Source organism: Microtus oregoni, unplaced genomic scaffold, assembly GCF_018167655.1.
Source record: "Microtus oregoni isolate MIOR12 unplaced genomic scaffold, Mior012 000003F_ref0000135, whole genome shotgun sequence".
In the NCBI taxonomy this organism is placed as follows: domain Eukaryota; kingdom Metazoa; phylum Chordata; class Mammalia; order Rodentia; family Cricetidae; genus Microtus; species Microtus oregoni.
This window is the reverse complement of record NW_024543062.1, coordinates 22,798,615-22,813,164: the sequence shown is the minus strand read 5'-3', so window position 1 is coordinate 22,813,164 and position 14,550 is coordinate 22,798,615. Positions and strand designations below refer to the sequence as shown.

Genomic DNA, 14,550 nt, shown 5'->3' with positions numbered 1-14,550 from the left:
TTTTTTAAAAAAAGATTTATTTATTATATACACAGTGTTCTGCTAGCATGTATGCCTGCATGCCAGAAGAGGGCACCAGATCTCACTACAGATGGTTATGAGCCACCATGTGGTTGCTGGGAATTGAACTCAGGACCTCTGGAAGAGCAGGCAGTGCTCTTAACCTCTGAGCCATCTCTCCAGCCCCTTAGACAATCATTTTGTATGAGCTGAGCTACATTCCTAAACCCAGTTTATCTTTGAATTTCAATGAACCAAATCCTTTTGGCTCCTACATTCAAAATATATCCCAGCCCTGCCATTTCCCACCAGTCTGCAACGACTGTTTCTGCCTGAGCTTTTACTGTCTTCCCATTCACAGTCCTCGCTTCCTCTTGCTAGCCAGTCTGCCTCCACCCCTTTATTCTCATGTCCTCTCATCAACCAGAGACTTTCATAAACTTTACACTGAGAATCCTTACTCCTGTCCAACCACGTATCTAACTTAAACTCAGACCTCATTTATTCTATAGATCCTCAACTTGGCAGAAGTCCTCGGTAAATATGAACAGTCTTTGCTCAAAATCTTAAAACTCCCAAGACAAGAACAAGTGGGATCTAGTGGGACCCTCAGGGTAAAAGATGAGCAGGAGGTTTCTTTTTAGTCATGGGAGTTTCCAAGAGCCCTGTCTTCATATCTGCCCATGCTTGCATCCTTTTATCATCTTTTAAGCTGCCTTGTAGGTGCTAAGACTTAAACTCAGATCATTTGGAAGAGCAACCATTGCTTTTAACCTTTAAGCTGTCTCTAGCTCCCGAAGTAGTCTTTCTTGTACCTTGCCTATGTAGATTATTCTTCACCTCCATCCTCTGAATGCCTGAAACCATCCATGAGCCATAAAGTAATTATATAAGAAAATGCTTATTAATCTTCAGGTTTAATTGATATAAACATCTATTCAACTGAATAGAAATGCTGAATTTGGTGCAAGGGGGTTGCTTGTGGACAGGGGTTATTCCATAGGGCAGCCATGGAAGATGTCTCTAAGTCTTCTAGAATGGTTGCCAGCATGGGCTGAGATGGCCTGAGTTCAAACCTTAGCTTTGTTACTTCATAATTGGGTGTTTTAGCGTAACTTAACCTCTCTCACTCTTCGTTTACTGCTCTATAAAATAGGACTAAAAGAATTTAAATTTGTAACCATGCATGTCAAACTTTATCCCATTGTTAAGCCCACATAACCAGTTTAGTAAGTGGTATCTACTATGTTACATCCCATACTATGGCAGGAAAGGTTCTGAAGCAACAGTGCTATCCAGGGGTACCACAAATCTGTCCTTGAGTGTGCATAGCTTTTGTACACTGGAGAGTTACTCCTCTGGGACACTTGTCATGTCTTTCCTCACCATGCTTCCTTTGCATCTTCCAGAAGAGGCCATCAGCACGAATGAGGTCATAAACCAATTACTGCACCATGTTGGCGCCATGTGCATTCACCAGCTCAATCTTTTGGCCACGAACCCCAATCTTCCCATCACTAGTGTCCTGGGCAAGCAACACCCTATTGAGGCACGCCATCTAAGCAGCATTTGTGACATCATGGAGAAGGCCATGGTTAATGGAGACACCTGTATCGTACGCTGCATCCTCGTTGTCTTTCAGGTACACATTCAGTGTGAGTTTAGCAGCCACCTCCTCCCAGAAGAAACATCTTCAGCAACCTCAGTTTTTACAGAGGTTCTTACCTCCTGGCAGTCCTCTGACTAGAGTTGTCATCTATCATGTACATTGCACCTCGATTAGTAGAGTGGATGTTGTCTCATTGCTGTTAATGTGTGTAAGATATTTACTATATCCCATTGTGTAGAAGAGAGTGGAGTTGAAAATGCACCTGGTTATCTTTTCACAAGAACAGCTACCCTGAGCTTTCTTCTAGAGAGCTAATTTTATCCCTGGTGGAATGAGCATACTTAGCTCTGCCTCTTATGTTTCTGTAGGTGGTGTTTAAATTTTTCTTCAGCCCACAAACTGAAAGGAACCGAGACATCATTCGGCGGTCAGGATTGCTTCTTTGGCAGTTGTTGATGGCACCGAAAGACCAAATTTGCTCTGAAATTCAGAAGGAGGTCTGTCTTGCCATCAGGTAAACAGCAAATGGGTTTTTTTTAGTGCTTTCTGCAAAAGAAGCCTCTGTGCATGCTGTAGCCTAGATAGCTCAGCCCACCAGAATCTGGACCTCATCAATGGAAGAACATTTTCTTTGTGAAAAGAACAAAACTCTCTAGAAGGGTTGTGAGTGGACAGTTGCAGGCAGCTAGGATGTTCTCAAGCGTGAGTGTGGAGCATGCTCTGGCGTGGAACTGCCCTGGGTGTCTAGAGTCTGCTCTGCCACTCACATTGGCTGTGGCCATAGTTTGATGTTTCTGTTTCCTCAGCTGTGAGATGGAATAAGAAGGACACCTATCATGTAGGTTCGTGAGGTTGGCTTATGTGGGAAGCTGATGTAGTGTAGGGCTTAGTTGTGCTAATCCCCATTAACCTGCTCAAAATCCTGTTGGAGAGCTGCTGAGATGACTCATTGCCACCCAAGAATGATGACCTGAGTTGAATCCCCAAAACGCACCATAGAAGGAAAGAACCAACTCCTGATTGTTGTCCTCTGACCTCTAGATGTACACTGGCATGAACGTGCGTGCATGCACGGCACACACACACATAAACACATGCACAAACAAATAATAATAGTAATGATTTTTTAAAAAATCCTGTTGAGATGTGGATACCAGCACACACCTTTAATATCAGCCATCTAGAGGCAGAGGCAGGCCTATCTCTGTGAGTTCAAGGCCAACTTGGTCTACATAGTGAGTTCCAAACCAGCCAGAGCTATACAGTGTGACCCTGTCTAAAAAGAACAGGTCCCTCTCATGGAACTAGGACCCTGCCAGTTGACTAGATTAGCTGGTCAGCAAGGCCCAGGAGTTCTGTCTGGCTCTTGCACTGGAATCAGGTGTGTGCTGATGTCCAACTTTTCTACATGGGCGCTGGAGATGGAAGTCAGCTCCTATTCTTTCATAGCAAGCACTTTACTCCACTAGCATCTTCTCAGTCTCTTCACTAGTGAATTTATGGGCCATAGTCCAGTGAGAATTTTGTTTTGTTGTTTTATGTATTTTTTTGGGCATTTTTCTTTTGTTTTGTTTTTTCTTAGTTTGAGACTGGGTGTTTTGAGATAGCCCAGACTGACCTTGAACTTTAGATCTTCCTATATCTGTCTCAATTTCTGGAGTTACAGGCCAGACCCCTCATTCCCAGCTATTAATTATTGTGAATTAATTAAATTTTGAGACAGGATCTCACTATGTTGCAATGACTGGCCTGGAACTCACTGTATAGATCACATTGGCCTCAAATTCATATGTACCTCAAATAGCCTCAATATTATTTTTTAACTTATTGGTTTATTTTATTTCAATCAACTTTCATAGAAGTAGATTTGTAACATGAGCAAATGTAGTATAGAGGCTGATGGAGACTTGGCTGGTTGGTCTGGAAGGCTTTTCTGGCAAGAATGACATAGGGGGCAAAGTTTATTTTTTTCTGTTTCTTTTCACCATGTTAATATTTTGAGTTGCTTCCTCAACAGAACAAATGTTGTGCGAGGCAGAAACTCCTGGACAGGGTATAGGCACTGTCCCGTCTTTGTGACAGTTTCTTTAGTGCCTGAGGCTGTGTGCTAAACTGCACACTTGATTATATGCCACAGCTTGACAGAGAGGGAAGAGGAAAAAGCCAAAAAAAAAAAAAACAGCCAGAAAACAAAGAAACAAACCTCTGATGCCATTTTCCACCCTGATCTTCCAGACTTCATGAAAAGCTGAGATCAGAAATTCTCTTTGTCACTTATCTGGCCAGGCTGACATCTCTAACAAAAATTTAAATAGAGCGTATATTTTCTGAAATGTTTAAGAAAAAAACTTTTTGACTTTTCTGTCGTTTCAGCTCTGGTTTAAATATCTTATACCCAGGTGAAACTGAAATCAATAACTTACTTAAGCTGGTCTTAACAGAAGGTGAGAATTATCTTGAGATTATCCTTGAACAACTGTGTGTGTGTGTGTGTGTGTGTCTGTCTGTCTGTCTGTCTGTCTGCCCGTATGCATACCTGTCTGTGTGTGTGTTACTAAGAATTGAACCTAGGACTTTGAATGTGTTAAGCATGTACTCTACCATTAATTATATTCCAAAGCCTTCTATTTACTTGAAAAAATTTTATTTTTATTCTGTATTTTGATTGTTTATCTGCATGTAATGTTGGGCACCACATAGCTTCAGTCCTGTGGAATGACAGGTGTCAGATGCCCTAAAACTGGAGTTAAAGATGATGTTGAGATGCCATGTAGGGGCCAGGAACCACTGAGCCATCTCTTTCTCCTGTTCTTTCTTTTTACTTTTTAAGAGAGTGTATCACTAACTTTCTCAGGCTGGCCTTGAACTTTCAGCCGAATAGCTAGACTTTGCTAGTTTTTCTTGTTCCCAAGGTAACAGCTGGACACTGACTGATACAGAGGGGTCTCTTTTTCTTCCTATTAGTCAACATACTTGAGAAAGTGTGTATTTAGGGCTGGAGAGATGGGTCAGTACTTAAGCGCACTGGTTATTTCTTCAGAAGATCTGGATTTGGTTCTCATCATCCACATGGTGGCTCACAAACATCTATAACTCTTACTCCAGGGGATCTGATGCCCAATTCTGACATGTGCCAGCACCAGGCTTGTATATGGCATACATGTATCTAGGTAAAATACATTCATGGGTGAAATTTTGCTTAGCATGCAAGAGTCTCTAGTTTGCTGGGTTGTGGTGGTATACGCCTTTAATCCCAGCACTCGGGAGGCAGAGGCAGGGGGAATGTTTGTGAGTTTGAGACCAGCCTGGTCTATAGAGTGAGTTCCAGGATAGGCTCCAAAGCTACACAGAGAAACCCTGTCTCAAAAAACAGAGTCCCTAGTTTCCTGGTACCCAAGACAGACAGCAAAATGTGTATGCATAGAGACCAGCACTGCAGGTTGAATGCAGAAGCCACAATTCAAAGATGAAGTTTTATACCTCTTCCTCTGTCTTGACTCTGGATGTTTAGCACATCTAAAAATAAATCACTTCCTATTTTAGCATGGCAGTGCGCCTGCAATTCCAGTATGTGGGAGGTAGAAGCAGGATGATGCGGAATTCAGTGTCATCATCAGCTTTGTAGAAAGTTCAGGCTACCCTGGGATATGTAAGACCCTGTTTTAAACAAACAAACAAACAAACAAAGAACCAAAAACCAAACCAATATCTTTTCTTTTTTCTTTCCTCTTTTTAAGATCAATTATTTTTTTTTCCCTACCAGGGTTTCTATGTGTAGCTCTGGATGTCCTGGAACTCGCTGTGTAGACCAGGCTGACCTCAAACTCACAGAGATCTGCCTGCCTCTGCCTCCTGAGTGCTGGGACTAAAGACGTGCACCACCACCATCCAGTTGTCTTTATGATTTCTAACCCTAGATTTTTGTTAGTTTTTCATACACTTAATTTAAACAATAGCAGCAGCAGCAGCAACAAATGACATGTTAAAGACAGTCAGCATTTAAAAGCAGCATTAACCTAAGGAAGTAATAAAACCAAACTTTATAATATATTAGGAAGAAAAATCACACTTGATTTGAATGTCCTGCCTCTAGCTGTGCTCTGGTTGTGATGCTGTTTTGCTGCTATTTGCACGAGTCTAAATGCTGTGCTCCTAGTCTGCTTCTTTGAAACCTTTTAAAAAATAACATCAGTTTTCTTTGGGTGGGAGGTGCAGTTTGTTAAGATATTGTCCCAGTCTTCTTAAAATTGAGCAGTCCTTCTGCCTCAGCCTCCCAGATTCTGGAACTGCAACCCAGTGGGTTTTCTAAGTGTTGTTAACAGGGTCATTCATGGAGTTTTGTCCTGTATCAGGAGAGAGAAACAGCGGACTTTCCCAGCTGCGAGACGTGATCCTAACCAACCTAGCCGAGCAGCTTCAGAACAACCGGTTCGGCAGTGATGAGGACGATCACTACAGGTGACACCCACTACTTCTCTGTTGCTGTGATTAAATACCACGACCATGAGCAACTTGTGGAAGAAAGGGTTTATTTGGGTTTTGCTATTTCAGAAGGATAGGGGTGCATCATGATGAGAAGGCATGGCTGCAAGCAGCTGGTGTGATGACAGAAGCAGGAAGCATAAAGTGTAAATTAGAAGTGGCACAAGGTTTTAAATTCCCAAAGCCTGCTCCCAGTGACACACTTCCTCTAGCAAGGCTACACCCCTAAGACTTCTCTCTCCAAAGCACCAGTAGCTTGGGACCATGTGTTCAAATGCCTGAGCCTAGGGGTACAGTCTCATGCAGACCACAGCATGTTCTCTATGTTATTCACTACTAGCCTTCTTTATAAGTGATAATTTACATTTAAATGTGCTTGATTTTTAATCTTCTGTTATAGCTAATAAGGTAACTAGCATGTTGAGCCTAAATTCTGGGCCCAATGAAAGATAGTAAATCCTGCAGTTGTCTTTAAGTGTTGAAATCTCAGTATGGTCAATATTATCAGTGAAGCTGTGGGTCTGGGAAGTCCTTAGCAGAAGCGATGGGTGAGGGGAACCTTATGGGCAGTTGGCTTGCTCTCTGTGAAAGAAGCTTCATGTGCTGGGCAGTGGGGATGTGCGCCTTTAATCCCAGCACTTGGGAGGCAGAGGCAGGTGGATCTCACTGAGTTTGAGGCCAGTCTAGTCTATAAAGTGAGTTCTGGGACAGCTTAGGGCTGTTACACAGAGAAACCCTGTCTTGAAAAAACCAAAAAGAAGCTGCATGTTGGAGCTAGGAGGTGATGACTTTGTTTTTCTTTTATAGTTACTTCTAAAATACTTGAATTAGGAGGTAGGGCAGCATTTTGTGAAAATAAATTTGCTTTGTGGTGTGTCCCGTTAGTTTGATGACTTTATGGCAGAGTGAATTAGCTGCCTCATTATCTCTTACCAAGTGTGCTATTTGTTCCTTGTTTTAAAGACTCAATGATGAGCTCTTACACTATATCCTGAAGATTGTTGTGCGAGAGTCCTGTATCCTAATCACTAAGTGCCAAACCGTCTCCAAAGATGATTTTCAGAAGCTCCTTTCAACTGTACCTGTAAGTGTTGTCTCCTCTCAGGAGAGTCTGTAGGTGGACCGAGCTTACCTGGGAAATGTGCACATGGGCAAATCCCTAAGAGCACTTTCCCAAGAAAGGGAGAAAAGACAGACAGAGGCGCTGCTTCCTGAGATGCCTTATTATTTACTACATTTGGAGTTCTGTCTTATGTGGGAGAGTTTCCTCTGTTAATTTAGTCCTGTTTCCTAACTCAGTGCATTTCAGAGGCTGCTTGGAACCAGTAAGTTCCTGAAGGGTTTGGGTGGAGTCTGCTGTAGAGACGTGAGTGAGAGGCAGGGGAGAGTGTTAAGGGCCACATGGTTGAAGGCAAGAAGGCTAGTAAGTGTGTCAGGCCTACAGTGAAAGCCCCGTGCCTGTAGTTTCCTTGGGAAATTGTGTTCTCTTATCTATGTGCTTCCTCTTTTTATTTCTCTTGTGGAGATCTTTTAAAAGCGTGAGGGTAAACGAGCCTTTGAGTTTCAGGGAGGTCACTTAATGTCCTTATTTGTATTAAAGGCTGCATCTTCCTGCCTGCGCTATCTGATGGCAGTTCAGAATCACCTTCTCAGTAACACTATTTTGATTAAACCTGATGAGAACGATGACAGTGACAGCTCCTTGCAGGGAGAGACATTGAAGGTACAGGTAAACACAAGCTCTATTTCAACGATGCTTCCTCCACAGTTGCTGAATTTCTGTGTAGAAGATGTCAGATTCACAGTGTTGTTGATATTGCTGTGGGAGGGCTTCAGTCACTCATTTCATAGGTCTCTCTGTCATTGCCCAGTGCTTACCCCATGTTTGTGACACTCTCATAATGTGTTATTCATTTGCTCTGGGTGGTCTCTTTGTGCCTTTGTTTCTTTTTGTTTTGTAAGAATTGTTAAATTTTGACCCACAAATGATCTCACTACACTTCAAAGTCAGTTTGAGAGCATTACATTCTAACCACTTCCAATATTTGCATGGTTTTATATCCTTTTTGTTTAAATAACTTAAGATGATAAATTTTGATCTTTGACTAGTTTCTAACCATATAGTCCATTTAGTTTTCTGTTAATGTTTTTAAACGAGCATCTTTGTAAACTCAGCCTTTTGTTTGCATATGATAATATGGCAGTGCACAGATGTTTTTATAGCAGTGGTTGTTGTCGTTCTGATAGACAGTCAGGGCCCTTTTTGCATTGCTGTTGAAAATTTCATTTTTGAGAGTATGATCGGTTGGCACACACCCAAAATCTCAGAACTTTAGAGGCTGAGCCGTAAGGATTGTGGAAAATCAAAGGTCAGCCTGGGCTACATAGTGTATTCTAGGCTAGCCTGAACCACAGTGTGAGATCCTGCCTCAGTACTAAGTGAAACGGCTCAGCAGGTAAAGTGCTTGCTGCAAGCCTGAGGGAATCAGTCCTGTTCCTGCTTTCCCACGTGGCAGTTCATAACATTCTAATTCCCTTTTGTGGCCTCCATAGGTACCTGCACACATGTGGTACCCATAAACTCATTTAGTCTCACATACATACACATAAATAAAAAAAATTGGAGCTGTGCATGGTGGCACATGCCTTTAATCCCAGCTTTCAAGAGGCAAAGCCAGGTGGATCTTTTTCAGTTTGAGGCCCAGCTTTCAGTGAGTTCCAGACCTACCAGGACTACATTACATGCTGAGACTCTTATTTAAAAGAAAACAAAACAAAAAACTCCCCCCCCCCCCCACCACCCTGGAGACAGGGTTTCTCTGTGTAACAGCTCTGGCTGTCCTGGAACTCACTTTACACCAGGTTGGCCTCAAACTCACAGGGATCTGCCTGCCCCTGCCTCCCGAGTGCTGGGATTAAAGGCGTGTGCCACCACTGCCCAGTGAATTTTATAAATTCTTTTTTTTTTTTTTTGGTTTTTTTTTTTGGTTTTTCGAGACAGGGTTTTTCTGTGGTTTTGGAGCCTGTCCTGGAACTAGCTCTTGTAGACCAGGCTGGTCTCGAACTCACAGAGATCCGCCTGCCTCTGCCTCCCGAGTGCTGGGATTAAAGGCGTGCGCCACCACCGCCCGGCTATAAATTCTTAATTAAATAGCACAGAGATGTAGAAAGACTCTTGTCAAGAGCAGAATGAGCTAGGTGGTGTAGCACCTCCAAGTAGAAACATGGCACAGATGCCGTGTTCTCTCTCTCTTTTTTTTTTAAATGAGAAACTAGCTGTGAACTGAACTGTTCTGTGCTCTTGCCTTGTATTTCTTAACAGTTTGCATTCCCAGACAGTCTGTCCTGTTCTTTCATGTTCAGTAGCCCATTGCTACTGCTTTAACTGGGCTTTTCAATGTGCTGCATTTTAAATGTGCTGGGCCAAGACTTTAGGACAAGGCCACTTGTTCTGTTTCAGCATGCTGTGGTTTGTCTCATTTTACTCACTGCCTGTACATGTGCTTTTTACTGTTGTGTTTTTCTCTTTAGCTGTGCTCAGCCAAGGCAGTCCTCCACCCGGACAGTGTCTGGGCCTCCAGGAGCGCTCTTGTGCTGAATGGGACGGGAGCTAGGCCTTGCTGCTAGATACACAGTGCCTTCCCTGTGAAATACTGCATATTTCTAGCTGCACTCCAGACTCTGGCCTCCCAAGTCAAATTCCTACCTGCCACCCAAGAGGAGCTCACTGCATTGGGCTTCTGGCCACATCATTTCATCTGGAAATGTGTTGTTGTATAAACACATCATGTCATGTTGTCATTGTGAGCGTGCATTATTCATCACAATGCTGAAAACTAACCTCATGGTCTTTTCTACCTAGGAGTTAAAAGCCAGTATTTTGGCTCTTGCCACCCAGATCCTGACTGGATGTGATGAAGTACTGGAAATGCTGCAGCAAGTCACCACTGCCCTCATCAACAGTGACATAGCTGACCGAGAGCAAAGGTGAGCATGGGGATTACCAGCTGCAGCTTATCAAATGAGACTTTTTAGAAAGTATACAAACATGCATGTGAGAAAGGCTGAAATGGTGCTGTAACACCAAGGGTACTCATACATTTTAATATGCTTTTAGGTGAGACTGAACCTACGCTTGCACTGTGACCTAATGTTGGCAAGGTTCATTGGGTAGCCTGGCCTCCGATACTGCCATTGCCCTCAAGTTGGCCTTGCTTGCTTTTCTTTTCTTCTTACTCTTTTTCTTCCTTTTATTTTATTTACTCATTCATTCATTCATTCATTCATTTCTGAGATAGGGTCTCTCTACATAACCCTGACTATTCTGGAACTCACTATATATTTGGTCTGGATAAGACCAGATTTGAGCTAACAGAGATCCTCTGAAGTGGTGGGATCAAAGATGTGCACTACCATATCCAGCTCAAATTTTCTTTTAATCAGTGTTGTGCATGGTTCCTTTGGGGTAAAGTGACATAGTGGTACAGATAACTCTGTGCTGCACAAGTGTCACTGACACAGTGCCTCGGATCACTGGTGTAGGAGGTCCTTCTGACTATGTGTTGCTTTCATTGGTTAATAAAGGAACTGCTTTGGGCCTATAGCAGAGCTATAGGGGAACAGAGCTAGGCAGGGAAAACTAAACAGAATGCTGGAAGAGGAGGCAGGTAGAGACACCATGGAGTCGCCAGAGTAAGACATGCCGAATCTTTGCCAGTATGCCACTGCCATGGACATACACAGATTACTAGAAATGGGTTAAATTAAGATGTAAGAATTAGCCAATAAGGAGCTAGAGCTAATGGGCCAAGCAGCAATTTAATTAATAGTTTTCTGTGTGATTATTTTGGGTGAAAGCTAGCAGGGCGGCTAGGAAGAACAAGCGGCCCCTCCCTCCAACAGACCTCCTGTCTTTGACTTCTCCAAATATGAGCCCCTCACAAAATCTCTTCCATGCTTGCTTTTCAAAATGAGTTACACACTGTATTTTTATGATATATTGACCTAATGTGACCTTGCAGCGGTCTTTGCTTCACTGTGTCTCTCCCATACGTTGGTTGTTGCTCATTTAAAGATGGTAGATGGGAATTTAGGCTGAGAACACTATAACCCAGGTAGGCTTTGCACCAAGGCTTATGAAGACATTTGATCTCCACTTGCAGCATAGGCGGAATGTAATGGGGGATGCTGAAATGGGGCACCCACTTCTCCTTTCAACTCCAATACCTCAGTAACCTTGGAGGACTCATGGCTTCCTTCTTTCTTAGAGAGATGGGCAGGCTTTGATCCTTCTAGCAGGGAAATGAGATACTAAGAGAGTGACTTTAAAGACAGATTTTAAATTTGCCTAGTTAGTAGCCAAAACCATACATGAAGGAAGTTGAGTGGTAGTTACTAGGGCTGGAGGAGGAGAGTTCTTCCCAAACAGGTATAGGGTTTGGGTTTGTAGGATAGAATTAGAGTGATAGGCAGTGGTAATGGTTGAACATTCTAACCCTGAAATGTATGCTTCAAAATGATCAGGATAATAAGTTATATGTTAGGTATATTTTGCCACCATTACAATTATTAAAACAATTTTTTTGCCTGCTTCTAAAATGCACATGAGCCTCAATTGCTACTCCCCAGGTGGAGGTCTTGGACTGTGAGCTGGTAAATTCACTTTGTAGCCCTCCATCCCTCCTTTCAGTCTCAGCATAGTAGAGAACCTGCAGACCAGAGGCCAGAGACCTGGAAGGGCAGCACTGAGTGCTTAGAGTCACAGCATTTCAGGATCTATTAATGAAGTACTGTGGGGGCCCAGAGCTGTATGACCTGGACTGAAAAACAGTAGGGGTTTGAGAAATGGATGGAATCGATGGGTTTAAAGAGGTATGTTTGAGGGGCTGGAGAGATGGCTCAGCGGTTAAGAGCATTGCCTGCTCTTCCAAAGGTCCTGAGTTCAATTCCCAGCAACCACATGGTGGCTCACAACCATCTGTAATGAGGTCTGGTGCCCTCTTCTGGCCTGCAAGCATACACACAGACAGAATATTGTATACATAATAAATAATAAATAAATATTTAAAAAAAAAACGGTATGTTTGAGGGAATTCTTAGACATGAAATGTAGTGGTTGCTCTCCATGTATGAAATTGCCTAAGCTGTGTTTTTTTCCTGGGCTTGTAGGTTAAAAGGCTTGGAACAAGTTACCAAGGCCACTATGCTTGGTCATCTTCTCCCAGTGTTGCTGACCTCCCTGATGCACCCCAATTTGCAGACCTTGACCATGGCCGACGCCCTGATGCCGCAGTTGGTGCAGCTTGTGCTCTACACCAGCCAGGTGGGCCTGACCTGCTCTCTGCACACCTCACTTGCCACAGAGACATGATAACACTGCAGCCAGTTTTTGCCAAGAAAGCCTCCAAGTCCTAAACAACAAACAAGTGTGTTATGGGACAGATTTTATTTGTTTGTGTGACTTAATAACTAGCTCTGGTCTAGCAAGTGTTGGGTGTTGACCAATTATATAGAGGTACTAATGTGCAGAATTGGACAGCCTGCTTCACATCTAGTGTTCTGAGTCCTCAACTGGCTGAGAGTAAAGTACACGCAAGGTGTGTGTGTGTATGCGAGTGTGTGTGTGTGTTTCCTTACTAATGGGTGCTTCCAAGAGAAGGAGGGCAACTAGGACTGTAAGGCTGCAAGTGTGACTTGTAAGTCTATGTCGGGAGCCACCCCAGTTAAGACATCAGATGGTTTTGTGTTTCAGACGGCCTTGCTGCTTAAAACCCAGTGTCCGGTTTTTGCTGAGGTGCGCTGTTCCCCGTGTGGCACCTCAGACCAGAAGTGCAGGCTGTTCCCTGAGGAGAGGTAACGTGCACACGGCTCCTTTACTTTCTTCTGGTGAAAGCCTTGTACTTCTTTTGCAACAGTTACTTTTAGCTAGGATTATTTAACTGGAAAAGAAAATACCTTGGGGCCAGAATTTCACAGGTAGCTATAGAATTGTTTTCAATTTATAGGGACAAGTTAGACTATATTCCCTTATGAGAAGGGGAACATTTAAGATTGAATTGAAACTCTCATAGTAGTAAACATGCAAGAAACATTGAATTTGGCAGATTTATTTATTTATATTGTAATTATTATTATTTTTTGGTATGTGGTTTTGTTATTAGACAGGGTGTTATTATATAGTCTTGAGTGGCCTGAAACTCACTTTGATTTCACACTCAGAGTTCTACCTGCCTCTGTCTCCTGAGTGCTGGATTTGAAGGTGTGTGCACCATGCTTGGTTTGTTTTTAAAGGGGCAGAGGTTCAAATGGTCCTCCCATCTCGATAATCACGGAGTTGGGACTATAAGGCAGAAGCTTCCCCGTGTGGTTGGCTGTTTTCCTTCCTTCTCTCCCTCCCAACCCTTTCTGTCTTTTTTGAGACATTCTCCAGTGTCCCAGGCTGGCTAAACACTCACTGTAGCTCAGGCTGTCTTTGAACGCCTGACTCTCCAGGTTGTGCCTCCTCAATGCTGGGCCTAACTTTTTTCCTTAGCATTGAGTGACTGGCATCAGCCCAGCTCTGTGGTGAAGCTGAAGCAAAGGAAGTGACTTCATGCAGCCAAGTTCAGAGTTTAAGTTTGTGTTGGATAGCCTCAAGCTCCATGGAGTTCTTGCAGGTTGGATGAGAATGGACAAGGGTGTTTCACAGGCACCTTTCCTGAGTAAAACTGCAAGGGAAAGCATCTGGAGACTTGTGGGGTTGCCACAGTTTCTGAGCACTGAGACTGTGGGGTTGGGAAAGTGACTGTCTTTAGCCCCACCCCCGGACTTCTAAGGAGAATTATCAAAGGTCTTTTCCTGAATGCATGTGCAATGCTCTAAGCTTATGTGTGAGAAGTAATATATTGCCTGCCAACAAGAAGATAAAGACATGAGTATAGAGCATTCTCAAATGCTTTCCATTGCTGCTCAGTACTTACATGGTAGGGTGTTTGTCATACTGTGTGCTCTGGGAAACTTAAAACAGTTTCTTAACCTGTGTTCTGCACTTTATGCTTGTTTTTGTTTTGTTTCCTTGTTAAGCTACACAACTTTCTCTTTCTCTGGTTTTAGAATGTTAGAAGAAAAGGAAGAGCCAGGCTTTCTCACTGGCTTAAAGATCCCTGCCCCATGGGCTGCTGGGAAGACTGTGGAAACAGTACACCCTGTCAGAGACAACTATAAATTTAAAGAGACTGTTCATATCCCAGGAGCTCGCTGCCTGTATCTACGATTTGATAGCAGATGCTCGTCGCAATACGACTATGACAAAGTAAGCAGGAATGGGTTGTCACTGCTGCCTCAACTTAGCTGCTTCTTATTTTCCTTTGCACTGGCTGCCATTCTTGACTAATTTCTGCCTATAGGTCTCTCTCAGGAGACTACCCTCAGCTAGTGCTTTGGAATATAGTGACTGAGGGATTTGAAGAGCCACAGCTTTG

At 43.2% G+C, this 14,550-nt stretch overlaps 1 protein-coding gene across 8 annotated transcripts in view; it reads left to right on the top strand.

Annotated features, from left to right (window-relative positions):
- Positions 1-14,550, top strand: part of Hectd4 (HECT domain E3 ubiquitin protein ligase 4) — a 191,178-nt gene that overhangs the window by 81,743 nt on the left and 94,885 nt on the right. For 6 of the 8 annotated variants that reach the window (XM_041649105.1, XM_041649104.1, XM_041649102.1 and 3 more), the window contains exons 12-21: positions 1,410-1,642; positions 1,978-2,123; positions 3,983-4,053; positions 5,962-6,067; positions 7,055-7,175; positions 7,692-7,820; positions 9,954-10,078; positions 12,260-12,413; positions 12,843-12,943; positions 14,183-14,381. In XM_041649105.1, the coding sequence (XP_041505039.1) occupies positions 1,410-1,642; positions 1,978-2,123; positions 3,983-4,053; positions 5,962-6,067; positions 7,055-7,175; positions 7,692-7,820; positions 9,954-10,078; positions 12,260-12,413; positions 12,843-12,943; positions 14,183-14,381 (1,385 nt within the window). The remainder of the gene's footprint in view (positions 1-1,409; positions 1,643-1,977; positions 2,124-3,982; positions 4,054-5,961; positions 6,068-7,054; positions 7,176-7,691; positions 7,821-9,953; positions 10,079-12,259; positions 12,414-12,842; positions 12,944-14,182; positions 14,382-14,550) is intronic. The other 2 variants (XM_041649106.1, XM_041649103.1) reach the window with 1 other exon arrangement.